Source organism: Chelonoidis abingdonii, chromosome 6 (assembly GCF_003597395.2).
Source record: "Chelonoidis abingdonii isolate Lonesome George chromosome 6, CheloAbing_2.0, whole genome shotgun sequence".
Taxonomy (NCBI): domain Eukaryota; kingdom Metazoa; phylum Chordata; order Testudines; family Testudinidae; genus Chelonoidis; species Chelonoidis abingdonii.
This window is the reverse complement of record NC_133774.1, coordinates 1,019,263-1,037,201: the sequence shown is the minus strand read 5'-3', so window position 1 is coordinate 1,037,201 and position 17,939 is coordinate 1,019,263. Positions and strand designations below refer to the sequence as shown.

At 56.9% G+C, this 17,939-nt stretch overlaps 1 protein-coding gene across 1 annotated transcript in view; it reads left to right on the top strand.

The window, feature by feature from the left end:
* Positions 1–17,470, top strand: part of SPAG8 (sperm associated antigen 8) — a 20,063-nt gene extending 2,593 nt beyond the window's left edge. Inside the window, exons 2-7 of the mRNA XM_032766189.2 lie at positions 6,591–6,900; positions 13,235–13,409; positions 14,321–14,366; positions 16,276–16,390; positions 16,786–16,848; positions 17,318–17,470. Of these exons, the coding sequence (XP_032622080.1) occupies positions 6,591–6,900; positions 13,235–13,409; positions 14,321–14,366; positions 16,276–16,390; positions 16,786–16,848; positions 17,318–17,440 (832 nt within the window). The 3' untranslated portion in view covers positions 17,441–17,470. The remainder of the gene's footprint in view (positions 1–6,590; positions 6,901–13,234; positions 13,410–14,320; positions 14,367–16,275; positions 16,391–16,785; positions 16,849–17,317) is intronic.
* Positions 17,471–17,939: the final 469 nt, after the last annotated feature.

The window sequence follows — 17,939 nt, the reverse complement described above, 5'->3', positions numbered from 1 at the left end:
GATACAGACATACAGACAGCATAATCAAACCAGTAACCGTAACCGGTCTTAGACACCTTATATTGACCCCTTAACATAGGATTTGGTGCCACTACAGAACCTTGGTTGCACCCATGTCTATATGAGTCCACCATTTATATCAAATAAACGTCACAGGGGGGATGGAAGGTGTTACAGCATTTTGATCTGTTTCCCATTGGTCTGAATTATCCATACGGTCCATACGCATCCCATTCAAGTCCAGTCATTAAAGAATGGCCTCTGCTTGCACTGCCCAGAGGATGTTTGGTTCTGATGTCAGCCCAGTTCTGCAGCTTGACAGGAATCAGGTGTTGTCCCCAGTGTACAAGAATTCTTCTTTGCAGCCAAACTAGTCTAACATGAATTTTTGCTAACTTGGAACTGGAGCAGCAAAACAAAGAAAACAATGCTCATTTCCAGCTTTGTGGTGAGAGAACTAGAATGAAGATTGTTAATAGCCTGGACACTGATACTTAAACCAGCTGCCTCAGGAATCTCCAAGAGCTTTGCTGACATATGTTCTCATCTTAGCACCAGAGCTCAAGAGTTATCACACATCTGCCACCACCTTTATTCGAATGAAGATCACCTCTGATTCTTCACAGCTTCAGGCATCGAGTCTTGTCCCAGAACAATTACAAACTTTTGGAACTATCCTGTAAAGCCTTAATCATTTGATCACCCCACTTGAAGACAAATGAGACGTATTTTGCATGACTATGGATCAATTTTGTGGGCTGTAAGAGTTTCAGGGTCTGTTCCTTAATAGAGCAGCTCGAATCCCCCATTGAAATATGTTTAGGTACAATTAGTTAGTTAGTTTAGGGTACACGTTCTACTTCAAATTGTCTATTAATAAGTTAGACATATGCGAAATGGCTCCTCACACCAACTCCCATATTCACATAAACAGACTGAATACTACATGAGGGGGGAAGTGAGTAGCTAAGACATGTGATGTTTTGTATTATACAAGGGGGGGAGAGTAATCAGAGGGGACGGGGAGAGCGGGGTGCGGGGGGCCTGGGCTGGGGTCAGGGAGGAGTTCCACACATGGAGGGTCCACGTGGGGAGGTCCCATCCCCCTTGTTTGCTCCCATGAGTGCAGTACCGTGCAAGAAATGATTTCTAACTTGCAACCACTCCCATGGAGTCCTAAGTGTGGCTGGGCTCTGGGCTGGCCAGACTGGAAGGATGTCCAACGTCAGTTCTTCTGGGCTACCAACCTAAGGGCTCCCGTGCTGTGTCCAGGGGGGACTGACAGAGACCAAACTGTTCTGCAGCCGTGGGTGAGTGTCACTGCAGATTCTGGGTGTGATGAGTGGGGAATGTTCTTAATGTTTCCCTAATACTGTGTGGTGGCCCTCAGTTTCTGGACCCTCTGTCGCCTGGCAACTATGGCCGGGCCCCTTCCGCTGCAGGGGATGCTAAAGGTGTGGGAGAACAAAGTGGTCAGGTGACCTCCTGACCGGGAAAGGAACAGCAGAGAGGAGAGGTTGGAGGGGGTTCAGTTGGAGCTGGCTGGGAGAGGAGTGAGGGTAGACATGGGGATCTGCCTCCTGCCCCAGAATGACCCGATGAGGGGTCCGGTTCTCTGGTACTACAAACTCTGTTTTAGACCCTTCCTGTCATGAATAAACCTCTGTGTTACTGGTGGCTGAGAGTCAGTCTGACTGCTAGTGGGGTGAGGACCCTCTGGTTCCCAGGACCCCTGGGGCGGCTTGCTGTGGAAGCACACGGAGGGTAGAAGAGCTGAATGCTCCAAGGTAGACCCAGAGGTGAAGCTGTGAGCTTCTTGCCCTGCGACAGTCTGCTCTAGGGAGAGGAGGTTCCCCAAAGTCCTGCCTGGCTTTGTGGGGAGCAGTTCCAGAGCATCGCCAGGGACTCCGTGAAACTGGTGGCAGTGGTGGATGTACTGCAGCCCGTTTTTGTAGTGGAAGTTATGAATATTGGCTGTGTGCTGTCTGTATTTCAAATTGGTGCTGCAGTTCTGGAGACACCCCAGACAAGCTGGTGTCAGCTCAGTTTAGCCTGCTTGATGGCCCATTAAGGACCATCAACTACACAATTGACCACCGAGAGAAGGTGAATACGCCCTGTGACTCAGCGAGTATGCAAGAACTGGCCCATGTAACTGCAAACTCCATTTTGCTGTAACTTTCCACAGTAGGAACAAACGTGTTCTTACACCTGGAAAAGTCTATATAAGGCGAAGGCCTCATCTCCATTTTGTTCTTCAATCCTGCTTCTACCTCTTGAGGACTTTGCTACAATCTGAAGCTCTGCACAAAGGACTGATGACCCATCCCAGCGGGGGATGTTCTCCAGAGACTGGACTTAAACCTGCAGTTTACTTCATCACTGCTACAAGCCTGAACTAAGGACTTTGCCATTACTGTAGTAAATTGATTCAGTTTAACCAATTCTAGTTCTCATGTCTATCTTTTTCCTTTATGAATAAACCTTTAGATTTTAGATTCTGAAGGATTGCAACAGCGTGATTTGTGGGTAAGATCTGATGTGCTACGAAGTTTACACCGACCCCTGATCGTCGGGCGGCTAGGTGCCTGGGATCCCTGTAACGAACGTGTACTTAGGCCTGTGGGGTGGCGGTCGCTATGCGCGACTCATGAGATGTTTGATGGTCTCGGACACTATCCGGTGGTCCAGGGACATTTACACCGAACACATCACGGCCATGCCAGTACAGGAGTGAGCCGATGTGGCTCCACGCACCCACGGGGAGGAGGGGAAACCCTTACAACCCCCTACTAAACTACATCCCCTGAGTCCTGAACCCACCGATCTGGATTCCACCACATGAGGGTCACCCTGTCCCATGACCCAGCCCGCTTGCTGTAATCATGACTATGTGTAACCCATAGATGAGCGATGTACCCTCACTGCTCCCCTACTATACTTTGACCCACCACCGTACACCCGCATTGGGACATTACAGACTGTATGTACTATATGCTAACCCATAACCATAATACCAGCGTCCCCCCATACTCTGTATGTGCCCCCGATCTAATGACTGAACGCCAAACTCCTGTGTATCATCTTTATTTAATATTCTCTAATAAACATATTGACCTGAGTCTGGGGCTTGGTCCTTTGGGATCGGGAACCTTTTCTTTTACTGGGTGTTGTTTTCATAACATCATCCCAGGACGTGGGACTGGTGGTGATACTGGGAGACTGGGTGTCTAAGGAAATTGCTTGTGTGACTTGAGGTAGCCAGTGGTGACACCAAAGTCACTTTTGTCTGGCTGGTTTGGTTTGCCTCTAGAGGTGGAAAAACCCAGCCTAGGGCTGGACTGCCCTGTTTGAGCAATTGATCCTGATTTGGCACTCTCAGTTTGGTCCGCCAGAACCACATCGTCACACCCCCCTTCCCCTCTTGAGGACTCCTGACCAACATAACAGCACAATACATATGCTAACAATCTTAAACAAAGCCTTTGTTTAAGGTGTTTAGCATATGTATTTTGCTGTTAAAGCCAGTTCGAGAATGGAATGCCCATCCTAACAGCATTCTGCTCCTTTAAGAGCAGAGTGCAGCCCAAGGTGCGGGGACTAGCTCCAAGTCTTTCCGGTACCCAGTACTTGCTCAAATCTCTTGCCGTACTACATACTGGAGGGTACCGCCTACTTGCACTCCTGCCCTTGGGTCAAGCTCTGTTGTCTCCCCATCTGATCTAGTAGGTCAGACTCCAGGTGAGAACCTGGCTCTTCCCAGCTGCCAGATCTGATCTCCCACCTCCTTCTCCCTATCCTTTATTCTCCAGCTGGGATATGGTGCTCAGCCTTCCTGCTGAGAGGTGGGAATCCAGTCCCTCTGGGCCTTGGTCACATGGAGTCAATGTCCGGGTGACAAGTTGCCATTGTTTTCACAGATGCTGTACTGTGTGGGACAAGGCCCAGACAGTTTGGTGACACACACATCTGTGTCTCTTAGCCCACCCTAGAGCAAACAGCCCTTTCCCACTCACTTGGCAACAATCTGCACACAGGGGAACTGAGGACACAGGATTCTCAAAAATATTACAGAAAATTCCAATTTCTTCACACCCTACCTCTCCAGGAGGAACAGAAACCCTGGTGCTCCTGTTGGGAGAGGGGCCTGCTGCAGCTCCTGCCTCATTGTGGGAGAATGGATCCCTGCCACCACACTGACCTGAGAAATGGCGGACTAGGTGGAGGAGGGAAGGCCTTGCCATGGGCAGGGCTGCAGGTAGAGCCCCATGGACTCTGCATCAAGTAGCACCTAGGCCCGTGGTCGGCTGGGTCTCTGGTTGGGCCGAGGTGAGACAGCATCTGCTGTGGACAGCAGACGTTGATTGTGAACACGTGACGATTGGTTCTGGCGGACCCAACTGAGAGGCCAAATCAGACCAATTGCTCAAACAGTGGCAGTCACAGCCCAAGGCTGGGGTTTTTCCACCTCTAAGGCAAACCCAACCAGCCAGACAAAGAGGACTTCGGTGTCACCCACTGGCTAACCGCAAGGCACACAGGCAATTTCTTAGACACTCCAGTTTCCCAGTATTACCCCATACACTAGTCCTGGGGATGATGGTTATGAAAACCAAACACCCCAGTAAAAGAAAAGGTTCTCTCGATCCCAAAGACCAAGCCCCCGACCCAGGTCAATATACACCATCGATCTTACCACAAATCAGCTGTTGCCAAATCCTTTTAGAATCTAAAATTGAAAGGTTTATTCATAAAAGAAAAAAGATAGAGATGAGAGCTAGAATTGGTTAAATGGAATCAATTCCATACAGTAATGGCAAAGTCCTTAGTTCAGGCTTGTAGCAGTGATGGAGTAAACTGCAGGTTCAAATCAAGTCTCTTGAGAACATCCCGCTGGATGGTCATCAGTCCTTTGTGCAGAGCTTCAGCTTGTAGCAAAGTCCCTCCAGAGTAAGAAACAGGATTGAAGACAAGATGGAGATGAGACGTCAGCCTTATATAGGCTTTTCCAGGTGTAAGAACACTCCTTTGTTCTCTGTGGAAAATTACAGCAAAATGAGTCTGCAGTCACATGGCCAGTTTCTGCACACTCTTGCTGAGTCCACAGGCGTATCACCTCCTCTCGATGGGTCAGTTGTGTAGGTGATGGTCGTTAATGGCCATCAAGCAGGCTAAGCTGAGCTGACACCAAACTTGTCTGGGGTGTTCCCAGAACTGCAGCACTAATTTAAAATACAGACAGCACCAGCCAATATTCATAACTTCAACTACAGAAATGATACAGACATACCGACAGCATAATCATAACCAGCAACCGTGACCTGGTCTAAGACACCTTATATGACCCCTTTACATAGATTTGGTGCCACTACAGGAACTTGTTGCAACCCATGTTCTATATGGTCCAGTTTATATCAATAACGTCACAAACCCATTGCACTGTGACCATAGTGTAAATACAGCACTTTCTCCTTCCTCCTACACACAGGTTAGCTCTTCCAGAGCAAGCCTGCTGCACAGCCAGGGAGGCTGCCAGGGAGCAATGGAGAGTGCCGCCCTGCCACAAGAGCTATTGCCCTGCGTGGCAGAGATGCCTGCGAAAATGCCACCAGCAAGGTTGAGATGAGCCCTGTCTGTGAGCTGCCACCGCACCATGGAGAGCCGGGGGGCAAACCTTGGAGAGCTGCTGCCTGCATGGTCGAAGATGTCGCCCAGCAAGGCTGAGATACCTGAGAAGCAACCAGGGCTTATCCCGCGGGAAGTGCCTAGTCCATAACTGGCAGGAAGAGGTAATTTCCCCCATCTGTTTGCAGCAAAGTGGCGCCTGCTGGTATTACACAGCAGCACAGACAATGCACATTGATACAAAGCACTGATGTCCTACATCACTGCCCGTGCCACCAGCTGGCATCACCCCACTCTGCCATGGCCCAGCGGAGGCCGCTACCTCCCCACCCCGCATCAGCATCAGGGCCCAGCAGCCTGTACCACCCCTCACTATTTACCAGAGCAGACCAATGCCTAGCGTCTGCCTGAATTGTAGGCCCCTGCGGCAGCTGCTGCTGCTCTGGCTCCTTAACGAGCCTTCTGGTCATTCATGGCTGCTCGCCATCCTTGTGAGCAGTGGGGTCTAGGAGTCCTGGGCAGTGTCTTGTGCTGAATGTGCCAGTGGCTGCACTGACGTTCCTTGGTGGAGTCACATGTATCAGACCCCCCGCCCCCGGCAATCTCTCTCTTTTATGGTCGTTAATGGGCCATCAAGCAGGCTAAGCTGAGCTGACACCAACTTGTCTGGGGTGTTACCCAGAACTGCAGCACTAATTTAAAATACAGACAGCACACAGCCAATATTCATAACTTCAACTACAGAAATGATACAGACATACCGACAGCATAATCATAACCAGCAACCCGTGACCTGGTCTAAGACACCTTATATGACCCCCTTTACATAGGATTTGGTGCCACTACAGGAACTTGGTTGCAACCCATGTTCTATATGGTTCCAGTTTATATCAATAACGTCACAAACCCATTGCACTGTGACCATAGTGTAAATGACAGCACTTTCTCCTTCCTCCTACACACAGGTTAGCTCTTCCAGAGCAAGCCATGCTGCACAGCCAGGGAGAGCTGCCAGGGAGCAATGGAGAGATGCCGCCCTGCCACAGAGAGCTATTGCCCTGCGTGGCAGAGATGCCTGGAGAAATGCCACCCAGCAAGGTTGAGATGGAGCCCTGTCTGGTTGAGCTGCCACCCAGCCATGGAGAGCCGGGGGGCAACCTTGGAGAGCTGCTGCCCTGCATGGTCGAGATGTCGCCCAGCAAGGCTGAGATACCTGAGAAGCAACCAGGGCTTGTATCCCGCGGGAAGTGCCTAGTCCATAACTGGCAGGAAGAGGTAATTTCCCCCATCTGTTTGCAGCAAAGTGGCGGCCTGCTGGTATTTACACAGCAGCACAGACAATGCCACATTGATACAAAGCACTGATGTCCCTACATCACTGCCCCGTGGCCACCAGCCTGGCATCACCCCACTCTGCCAATGGCCCAGCGAGGCCGCTACCTCCCCCACCCCGCACTCAGCATCAGGGCCCAGCTAGCCTGGTACCCACCCCTCACTATACCAGAGCAGACCAATGCCTAGCGTCTGCCTGAATCTGTAGGCCCCTGCGGCAGCTGCTGCTGCTCTGGCTTCCTTAACGAGCCTCTGGTCAGTTTCATGGCTGCTTCGCCATCCTTGTGAGCAGTGGGGGTGCTATGGAGTCCTGGGGCAGTGTCTTGTGCTGAATGGTGCCAGTGGCTGCACTGGAGCCGTTCCTGGTGGGAGGTCACATGTATCAGACCCCCCCGCCCCCCGGCAGAGTTTGGTATGACTCACCATCCTGCCTGCTGCCCGGGGCCGTAACCTCGTCTTATCTTCCACTCGGGCACTTCTCTAGGCCCTCACCCCCAGGTGAGGTCTACATCCTGCTGAGTCTTTCTGCATCGTGTCTGGAAAACCCAGTCTTTCCTGTCCACCCATACAGTGAAAACTCTTCTCCGGGATCTCAGCACCTCGCACTCCTCTCTGGCCTTGACAATGCAGTCCTGCCCCACTCGGTTGCATTCAGAATTCTGCTACCCAGGTCATTCTCCTCACCCGTCACTTTCCCCACGTCACCCCTGCACTCGCTTCCCCGGCCAGCCTCAGCGGTTTGTCTGCACTTGGCTCACATGCCCGATCTCACCCGGCCTGACATCTCCTTCACTACTGAAATGTCAATGTCAGCACCCTCCCGGCCAGGGCTCTTGGTTCGCGTATGGTCCCAAGCCTGTACACTCAGCGCCGGCCAGGATGGGGTTCCCTGCAGGGCTCCTAGCCTCCCAACAGCCCCAGTGCCTGCCAGGATAAAGAGCCACAGGGTGTGTGGGGATTGGGCCTTTCTCTTCAGAGGCTCAAAGGATCTGTCTCTTTTATGCTATGGCAACACTTGTCTGACTCACCAGGCCAGTCGTGGCTCAGTGAATTGAGTTCCAAGGTGGGAGAGTCCAATACCCTGATGCCAGTTTCACATCATAAATCCTAGACTCCAAGGCTGGAAGGGACCAGTGTGATCATCCAGTCCGACCCCCGGCACGGCACAGGCCCTGGGACCGGTCCAACCCACAGCACGGCACAGGGCCCTGGGACCGGTCCGACCCCCCGCGCATGGCACAGGGCCCTGGGACCGGTCCGACCCCCCGTGCACAGCACAGGGCCCTTGGACCGGTCCGACCCCCGCGCACGGCACAGGGTCCTGGGACCGGTCTGAGCCCCCTGCACGGCACAGGCCGTGGGACCAGTCCAACCCCCCTGCACGGCACAGGTCCTGGTCCCCTGCATGGCACAGGGTGTGATGAACTGGGAATGTTCTTAATGTTCCCTCTGAATACTGTGGGGGGGGGCCTCAGTTCCTGGCCGACTCTCTCTGTCCCCTGGCAACTAATGGCCAGGCCCTTCCTCCCCTGCGAGGGGATGCTAAAGGTGTGGGAGACAAAGAGGTCAGGTGACCTCATGGCCCGGGAAAGGAACGGAGCAGAGGAGGAGGGTTGGGAGGGGTTAGGAGTCTGGAGCTGGCTGGGGATGAGGAGTGAAGTGCAGACACGGGGATCTGGCTCACTGCCCCCCAGAATAGACCCAGATGAGGGGTCCGGTTCGCGGTGCCTACAAACTCTGTTTTAGACCATGATCCTGTCATGGAATAAACCTCTGTGTTATTGGCTGGCTGAGAGTCACGTCTGACTGCAAAGTGGGGGTGCAGGACCCTGTGGCTTCCCCAGGACTCCGCTGGGGTGGGCTCGCTGTGGGAAGCACACGGAGTGGCAGAGGACGATGCTCAAGGAGAGACCCAGGAGGTGAAGCTTGTGTAGCTTCTTGCCCTGCGACAGTCTTGCTCTGGAGGAGAGGAGGCTCCCAAAGTCCTGCCTGGCTTTGTGGGAGGCATGTTCCAGAGCATCGCCCGGGACTCCGTGACAACTGGTTGCAGCGGTGGGATATTACTGCCACCCCGTGAATGTGCTGTGTTTTTTTTGTGGGGGTAAGTGATGGGGGAGCAGTAAAACAAAGGGATAATGAGGTAGATGTGCTGAAGGTAAGAGGGACGGTTTCAGGGGGCAGTTAACTTCTGTGGAGTGTCTGTTAGCTCTCAGCAACAAGGACTGTCTTTTGGAGTAAACGGTAATGCCATGTACGAAATGAGAGCGAGTCAGTTCAGGGGCGAGAGGAGTGTTGTTCGCTTGACCCCCTGGGAGAGAGAAGGATTTTGCAGTAGCAGGGTTCCCTGGGATTGCAGGAGACAGTCCTAGGTGGGTGAGAGAGTGTGCAGCTCGACCTGCAGAAGAAGCGTGGTGATCACTGTGAAGGGCTGCACACCAGGGTGTTCTTCCTTGGAAACCATGGGGAGCAAGAGTGCACCAACAGCCTGTGAGTCACAGAGCTCACTTGAAATGTGAAGTGATTTGCCTATCACATTCTTAAAAGGACATTGTGATCCTGTGCTCACAAAGAGAGAGTTACACATGGGAGAAGTTCACAAGGCCAGTAATCTTGCAGTTGGAGGAGAGGACGCTCTGAGGAGCAGATTCCTGACCCAGATGTGGGCTAGCAAGAGGATCTGGGGAGCAGCGGAGCAGCAGCAGGCATCCGAGAGCGTCTGGTCGCCAACGCAGATGAGGTTTTCACAATCGGGTTCCCATCAGGATCGGAGACGGATGGGATGTAAGCGAGAGTCTCGAGAGAGAGAGGACGTGAGAGAGAGAAAGCTTCGATGGGAAAGCTTTGCAGGAAGATACAGCAGCAGCATGGACTGGCGATGGTGGAGCAGAGAGGCATGGGGGCTGCCCAGAGTCAGTGGGTCGCCTGGGTGGCGAGACCTGGGATAGAGGAACTGTTGTGGTGCAGCTTCAGATGCTGAGGGCTGTGGGCCTGGTGAAGGTCCCGGGGTGAAGCCCCTCGCCTGCGTATGGCCGATCTCCTGTGCAGACCAGTGAGGGTCAGGCTGGATCTCGGTTCATCGGTTTCTCCGGATATACAGGCGGGAGCCCTGTTGCGGGGTGACTGTGTCTCTCTTGACAGGATCCAGCCCTGCTCTGTATGCCGAGGGTTGAATGTCAAATCCAGGAACCAAATTGGCTGGATGGAAATGGTCATGAAAATGCAAATCAACTGGCTGGCAGTGGGAGGGGCTTGCTGGGCAGATACTCTGACCTGTAACCAGCCCCCTGGCACTGAGGGGAGGAGAGATGCTCCCGCCCACTGCACACTGGGGAGGGGGCTCACGCTGGCTCTGATGCTGAGGATCAAAGCAAGGAGCTCGCTGCCTGCCCCACTGGGACAGCAGGGAGCGCTGAGCCACGGGGGGAGCTGAGACGCCCAGTGAGTGGGGGACACCCATGCAGGACAGGTTAGCTGCCACCAGTGTTTTGCCTAGTTCAGACATGCTGCTGACATGATTAACAGCAGGGAGAGGAGCTGCAGGGACAGGGCTCAGGGAGCTGTGACCCAGGCCAGCCAGTGAGAGGAGCAGGTCGACTCCTGCCCAGCAGCTGAATCCAGACCGAGCTGCAGAGGGATCCTCTGGAGAAGCTGAGGGACTTGCTGGCCACAGCGCTGTCAGACGCCTTGGGAAGGGCTGCAGGGACAGAGTCCTGCGGAGAAGGGATTCCTGTCGCGGAATGGTCCCCAAGGGGAAGTAGAACTTGGAGGATCGGGAGGCAGCTGTGGGTGCTCAGAATCACAGGGTTCTTCCCTCTCAAGCTGCTGGATGGGAGGAGAGTGTAGGGGACCCCTGGCTCTGAAAGGGGAAGATTGGGAGGAGAAGGGAAGACCTCTGGGGATCTCTTCCCTGAGGTGGGAGCCAATCTCCCCATCAGGTGTTCCCCATTTCAGAGTCACTGGGAAGCAGCCAGAACCTGGGAAGAGAGGTCAAGACCTGCTGGTTTAAAGATGTTATCAGCCGTTTTACAGCCATGGCCCTCACCGTGGGGTGGTCCCAAGGAATACAGGATGATGGTTTTTTGGGGACTATTGGAGCTTAAAGCCATCACGGTATCTGATGCCGACCCATGCTAGGCCTGGGAGATTCTAGACAAGCTGAGGGATGATGGAACTTGGCCCTGGCAGACACTGATAACATGTGCATCTTTAGTCAACCTGGGAGGAACAGGTGTCCCAGGTGAAGAGGGCTGGCTGCCTAAGTGGACTGACGGTAAAAGTTGGAAAGTATAAGATGGGATGGCAGAGTCTGGGCCACAAGGTGGGGAGCAGCTGCCCAAGCCCAGAGCTGGCCAAGGCCAAGATGGGGGCTCTTAACCAAGAGAGCCCGAATCGCAGCCCAGAGTGCTGGGAGAAGACCCCCATCCCAGTTTGAACCCCAGGGATACTGGAGTGGCAAAAGGGTTCGGGCCGCATAGACCTTCCCACATGTGGCCTGCGAGTGCCATCAAGCACACCCGACCTAAGGGAGGGTGTGAGACTGGACTGTCCTGGTGTAACGCACCCCAAGGAATGGGAGAGATGCTGGAGCATCCCTGGGTACGTTGGTGGGTTCGAACTTCCCCAGGTCACTGGCTGGAGTGACCCCCCTCAGTTCAGTCTTGAAGGGGGGAGAGATGTGATGAAGTGTGGCTGTTCTTAATGTTTCCTCTGAATACTGGGGTGCGGGGGAGGGGCTCAGTTTCTGGCCGACCCTCTGTCCCCTGGCAACTAATGGCCTGGCCCTTCCCCCCTGCAAGAGGATGCTAAGGGTGTGAGAGACAAAGAGGTCAGGTGACCTCCTGGCCCAGGAAAGGGGCTGAGCAGAGAGGAGGGGCTGGAGGGGTTTTCAGTTTGGGGCTGGCTGGGGTCGAGGAGTGAAGTGCAGATGTGGGGGTCTGGCTCACTGCCCCCAGAATGGACCCGGCCGAGGGGTCTGGTTCGCTGTACTTACAAGCTCTGTTTTAGACCTGTTCCTGCCATTGAATAAACCTCTGTGTTACTGGCTGGCTGAGAGTCACGTCTGACTGCAAAATGGGGGTGCAGGACCCTGTGGCTTCCCCAGGACCCCGCCTGGGCAAACTCGCTGTGGGAAGCGCACGGAGGGGCAGAGGATGCTGAATGCTCCAAGGAGAGACCCAGGAGGTGAAGCTGTGTGAGCTTCTTGCCCTGGAGACTGTCTGCTCCAAGGGAGAGGAGGCTCCCCAGAGTCCTGCCTGGCTTTGTGGGGAGCAGTTCCAGAGCATCGCCCAGGGACTCCATGACACAAGGCCTGGACCAGTCTGACCTGCTGTATAACAGTAGCTGGAGAACTTCCTTGGATTAATTCCTATTTGAAGGAGAGCAGCTTTTATCTTGAGTTACAAGGGTCAGCGATGGAGCATCCCTCAGGACCCTCAGGAAATGGTGAATTCTCACTGCAAAGCACTTACACCTCAGCTCCTGTCTGAATGCGTCTGGCTTCAACTCCCAGCTGCTGGATCCTGCTACGCCTTCCTCTGCTAGACCGAAGAGCCACGTGTCAATATTTGTTCCCCTTGTAGAGATGAGAAGACTGTGACAGAGGCACCCGGGGTGCTGGCCTAGGAGGCAGGGGGGTCCAAGGAAGGAAGAGGAACAGTTGGGGTGATCCCTGGTGGGGGGATGGGGGAGGGGGTTGGGCTGGACAGTTTGGTGCCATCTGCACCTTTTCCCTGCCCCAGGGCCAAGGGCTAGTTTCCCTCTTCCCCTTGTGAGAGTCTCTGATACGAGTCCTGACACACTGAGGCAGCCTTGTTTCTCTGGACCCTGCAGGCGGGAGAAAGTGCCCCGGTCTCAGGCCCTCCTCCAGCCTGTGGTCACCAAGCTGCTGCTCTCAGGGCTCGTGCTGGGCTCTGGGTGTTGGTGCGAGGCTGTATCTGTGCAGCACATCTCACTGTGCGGGAGGGTCTGTAAGACTCCCCCCGCTGAGGGCACAGTCCTGGCATTAGCAGGCGATGGCAGAGCAGCAGTGTGTCTCGGAGCTCCTTGGGGCTTGGGGGAGCAGAAGGAGCTGGAGAAGGAGCTGGGCTTGGGGTGAGCTGCCCTCAGACCCATCCCCTTGGCAGGCTGCCTCACTGCCGAGGAGTGGTGCATGCTGGGTGCTGCCATCTCCACAGGCCACGCTGCCCTATAGCCGTCCTCCTTTGGCGTGGAAGGCTGGGGCCGGGGCTGGCTGTGCCCTCCCCACCCTGGACTTCGTGCTGCTGCTGCTTGTTTCCAGAGAACTACGAACGAGCTGGATCAAGTGCCGAGTCCAGAGCTGGGCAGTGAGGGCTTCTTCTACCGGCACGGGCACCGCGGGCTGCTCACCCTTCAGCTCCTCTCGCAGCTGGCCAACAGCACCACCATGAAGGATTCCTATCGCAGGCCCCAGCGGACCGGGCTGCCTGTGAGAGGTGAGGCCTGGGGGCCTAGAGCAGCTCGGGTGGGGAGCACAGGGATGTGGTTCCATGTGCTCCAATGTGAAAGTGAGGTGGGGTAGCACCCTGGGCCACTCACCTGTCCCTGTGTTCTGGGGCCTGTCACTGCCCCACTGGCTCCCAGGGGCCTGCAGGCTCAGTCTCTGCTTGTGGGGATGGGCCTTATCACCAAAACCCAGCGGGGCTGGGTGAGACTGGCAGCGCTGGTCTGTGCAAGGGTGAGCGCCCCACCCCTGCCATGGCAGCCCCCATCCCTGTTCCACCTGGCTTGGGGACAGTAACAGTATCTGGCAGTCTTAGCACTTTTCCTCTAGGCAGCACCCAGGCATTTTGTAGCTGTGTGTGCAGGGATCACTTTCCCTTGCCTCTGGGGTGGGGCATGCCAGCTGTTTAACAGCCCACAGCAACAGAGCCATTTGGGACAGGAAAAGTAGATTTCAGTGCAGTTCAAGCTGTGCCCCGGTGTGTGAGGTGGCATGGTGCCCCGGCATCCCGGGGAGACTGGGGGGAGTAGGGACTGGCCTGTGAGCCATGCTGCTGTAATGCTGTGTAATGGCCCCTGCCTCCCCGGCCACCTCATCCCTCGCGTCTCAGGCTGGCTGATATGTGACCCCCTACGCTGCCCCTCGCGGGCTCGTGCTCATGGGCTCCCCCTAGAGGCAGCTGCTCCCGGCTGGCCAGCATGGCTCTCTCTGGGTCTCAGGCGCCTGAGCTGTATCTGTGGGTGTGAGTCGCTGCCCTTCCCTATGTGGCCATGGTGCTCCCTGCGCCCCGCTGGCTGCCCTTGTGTTTTCTCTTGGCCCCCAGCCCACCCCACGCCGCTGCCTGGGCAGGGGCTCTGAGTCCAGGAGCTGCAGTACAGAGCCATGCCCTGTCTCTCCCTGCAGGGCAGCGGGAGGCAATGCTGGAGTTAATGCTGTACCAGAAATACAGGTGAGTCCAGCAGGGAGGGTGGGAGGGCAGTGTGGGGCTGGCAGTGAGCAGGCTGGCTGCTGCAGTGGGAGATGGCGCTCCAGCCCGGGTAGCTGAATCACTGTGGGCATTGCAGCTGTGGCAGAGGTTCAGGCTGGCCACCCGGGCTCAAGCCCACCCTGCCGACCCTGGGGGCCATGTGTGGTCTCCGACTGAATCTCCGCTGGTGCTGCAGCATTTCCATTAGGGTAACCAGACAGCAAGTGTGAAAAATCGGGACGGGGTGAGGGGGGGTAATAGGAGCCTATATCAGAAAAACCCAAAGGTCAGGACTGCCCCTATCTGGTCACCTTAGTCTCCACTGCTGCTCTTAGCGTGCTGGTCAGAGTCCCGCTAGCGGAGTCCGTCCCCCCAGCGAGGAGGTGAGCGCTGAGCAGCCGGTGCTGGAGAAGAGCCTGTGGAAATGCCCTGACGTGCTGCTTGGCTGCCCTGGCACTGCCAACATTCCTGGGCCTCCTGCCCCCACTTGGTGCTGCTTGCCCTGAATTCCTGCCCGCAGCCCTGGATTCCTGCCCCCCAGATTTCCACAGCTCCAGCACAATGTCACCCAGCTCTGCCAGCTCGTGCCTGTGGTTTGCCAGGCGCCCCATGGGGCTAGGGCAGGGGGACATCCTGTGGGGGTCCTTATCTCTGAGGGGCTGGGGAGGGGTTGCGCCTGTCTCACACGCAGTTTTATCCTGCATATTGAGAGCCCAGTCCGGCGTGACCCCTCCTGAGGCTGCCCGGCCCGGACGGGTGCCCAGCCTGGAAGGGATATGAGATACTTGGCTGACCCAGGCCCTGCCAGGTGAGCGCTCCGTGGGGCCCAGACTCCGGCACTGCCGGGTGCCTGTCTGGACTGTAGCATCCCGGCGGGGCGGCTGGCAGGCTCACTGCTGCGAAGGGCTTGGGGCCAGTGCGGCTGGTTCCTGGTTCAGCCCAACCCACGCCGACCCCAGCGGAGGCGAGTGCAGCTCAGATTCAGGTTGAGGAACTCCTTTTTCGTCGCCTGCACCCTGTGCTGAGCCGCTGGGCTGCGTCATGCTCCAGGCTGGGGGGTTTCCTGTTGCTTTTCCTTCGTGATAGCGTCTGGGGCCCATGTGCTGGCCGCTCCCCCAGCCCATGATAAGGGAAGCATTGTTGTGAGCCTGGGAAAGGAGGCAGCAGGAGAGATTAGGAGCCTTTCCAAGGCATCTGGGAGCTGCATTCCCTCCAAGGCGCAGTGTGAGCAGGTGGGGCTGGGAGCAGCCACTCCACTGGCCCAGCCCGGGTACCCATTCTAGCACATGTCCAGTGGGGAGGGAAATGCCTGGGTGGCCATGGGCCTGGCAGCTGGAGGCCAAGGAGCTACTGTCGCTAGGCCTGGTGGGGTGTCCCAGCTGCGCCATGGAGCCCCAAAGATGGACTATTCTGGGGGCGGCCAGCAGCTTTGGGTGTCTGACTAATGGGCACCCTGGGGGCACAGCCCAGCCAGGGCGTGCGAGATGCTGCAGGGGCACTGGCTTGCTGGGACAGAGAGGATGTCGGCTTCACTCCCAGGCTCTGGCCAGCCCCTAGGAGGCTGCAGCCCAGCCTAATATGCACCATTCTGCTGCTTTCCTACCCAGGGCCCTGCAGCCAGCGCCCGTGTGGGCACCACGGCACAGCCAAGCCCTGCCCCTGAGCATATTAGCACTCCCCCCAGCTCCACACTTGTGAGGGGGCGGGGCTTTTCACAGACTCCTCCCCAGGCGTGGGGCCAGGTGAGCACTTCGTGCAGACTCCTCCCCATGGGGGCGGGGCTCCTTGCAGCTTGAGTCCTGTGTGGTTACAGAACCTTCCCATGGGGCCCTTGGCAGGTGCCTGGGGTGCTGCGCCCCCATCCCTCAGTAACCCCCGAGTCTCTCTGCAGGAAGGAGACCCTGACTGAGCTTTACCCTCCTGTCGGGCCCATGGAGTCGCTCTCCACCACCCACTGGGACTACTGCAAGGAGGGCTTCCAGGCTGCACTGCTGCCCCCCACCAGGGTGAGAGCTGGGCCAGGGCTCAGCCTGCAGGGACAGGAGGTGGGGCACAGGGCGGGTGGGCTACTAACTGACCCATGGGAGGAGGGGCCAGGCGGGGAGGAGCTGGATGGGCACATGGCCAGGGCACGGACCTGCCCCCTGCACTCTCCCAGCTGGGGTAATGCGCAGCCTTTCGGCCCCTGCTGTTCCTGGCGCTCGGTATCACAGCCAGCGCTGACGGGGGCTGAGCTGCAGCCTCAAGTGCTGCCCACTCTAGTGCCCGCCTCAGGGTCCTCAGGCGGGGCAAGCCGAGCGCCCATCCCAGGAGCTCGGGAAGCCTTGGGGGGTGCAGCTCCCTGCACAGCCAACGGGCACTCCCTGCTGATGGGCACGCTCTGCGTTTGTGCTTCTCTCAGCCCCACGACTATCACCTGGAGCAGCCCCACACCTTCTGGCTGGAGAGCGCCCGCCAACTGCCTGTAAGTACCCCCAGTCCATGCCAGCCGAGCTGCCTGCGAGCAGCGGGCGACTTTCCCAGCAGCTCAGCCATACCCACCTGCCTCCCGCGCACGGCTGCTAGCAGGGCTGGGCCTGACCCAACACACTGGCAGCCACCCCCACGGGCAGGAGGGTGGAGTGACTCCTGCTGCTCTCCTCAGCACACCTCTGCCCCGTCCCCCAGCCGGGGCCTGCCACATCCGCCACATCCCCCAGCCGGGGCCCTGCCACCTCTGCCCCATTCCCCAGCTGGTGCCCTGCCGCCTCTGCCCCATCCCCCAGCCGGGGCCCTGCCACGTCCGCCCCGTCCCCCAGCCAGGTGCCCTGCCGCCTCTGCCCCATTTCCCAGCCAGGGGCCCTGCTGCCTCTGCCCCGTCCCACAACTGACCCCCCCCACCCGGAACCCCTGCTTTGTTCACCTGGGACACTGTCCAATTCCTCTTCTTTCAGGGTGTCTCCAACATCCGTACCAGCGACACTCCCTTTCGGAGGAACGCGACCTTCACCACCCCGATCAGCGACTACCTGGACCAGCCCTTGCCCTATGCCCCAGAGAACTACCCCAAACTTTAGGCCTTGCAGGGCAATAAAGAGTGGACAGGACCAGTTGGCTGGTGTGACGCTGGGGGCTCCGCGCTGGGCTGGAGGGCTGCTGTGTGTGCTGCAGGAGGGGGCCGTTAGTGCCCCGTACAGGCTCGGGGTACTCGGGCACGGACTTGGGCCCCCGCCAGCCCTGCCCCCTCCCCAGTGCATTTGGGGGGGCATTGAGGTGCTGTGCTGAGCCAGGGCCGACAGCATCCCTGGCTGCCCTGCTTGAATGGGGCCTGTTAGCCTGGCGTGCCCAGTGAGTCCAGCTGCAGCAGGCCAGGGAGCCTGGTTGAGCTGGAGCTTGGTCGGGGGACATTGTCGCAGGCAAAGGGCTCCTGTCCCCGCCATGTCCCAAGCACCCCCTCCCTGAAGGAGTCTCATGCAGCTGTTGGGGCAGTAGCAGGCAGTTCCACCGGATAAAGCTGGCTGCCCACTGGGGCAGGCATGGCCCAGCCCTGGCCCTGGTGCTACTGGGGATGGCGGA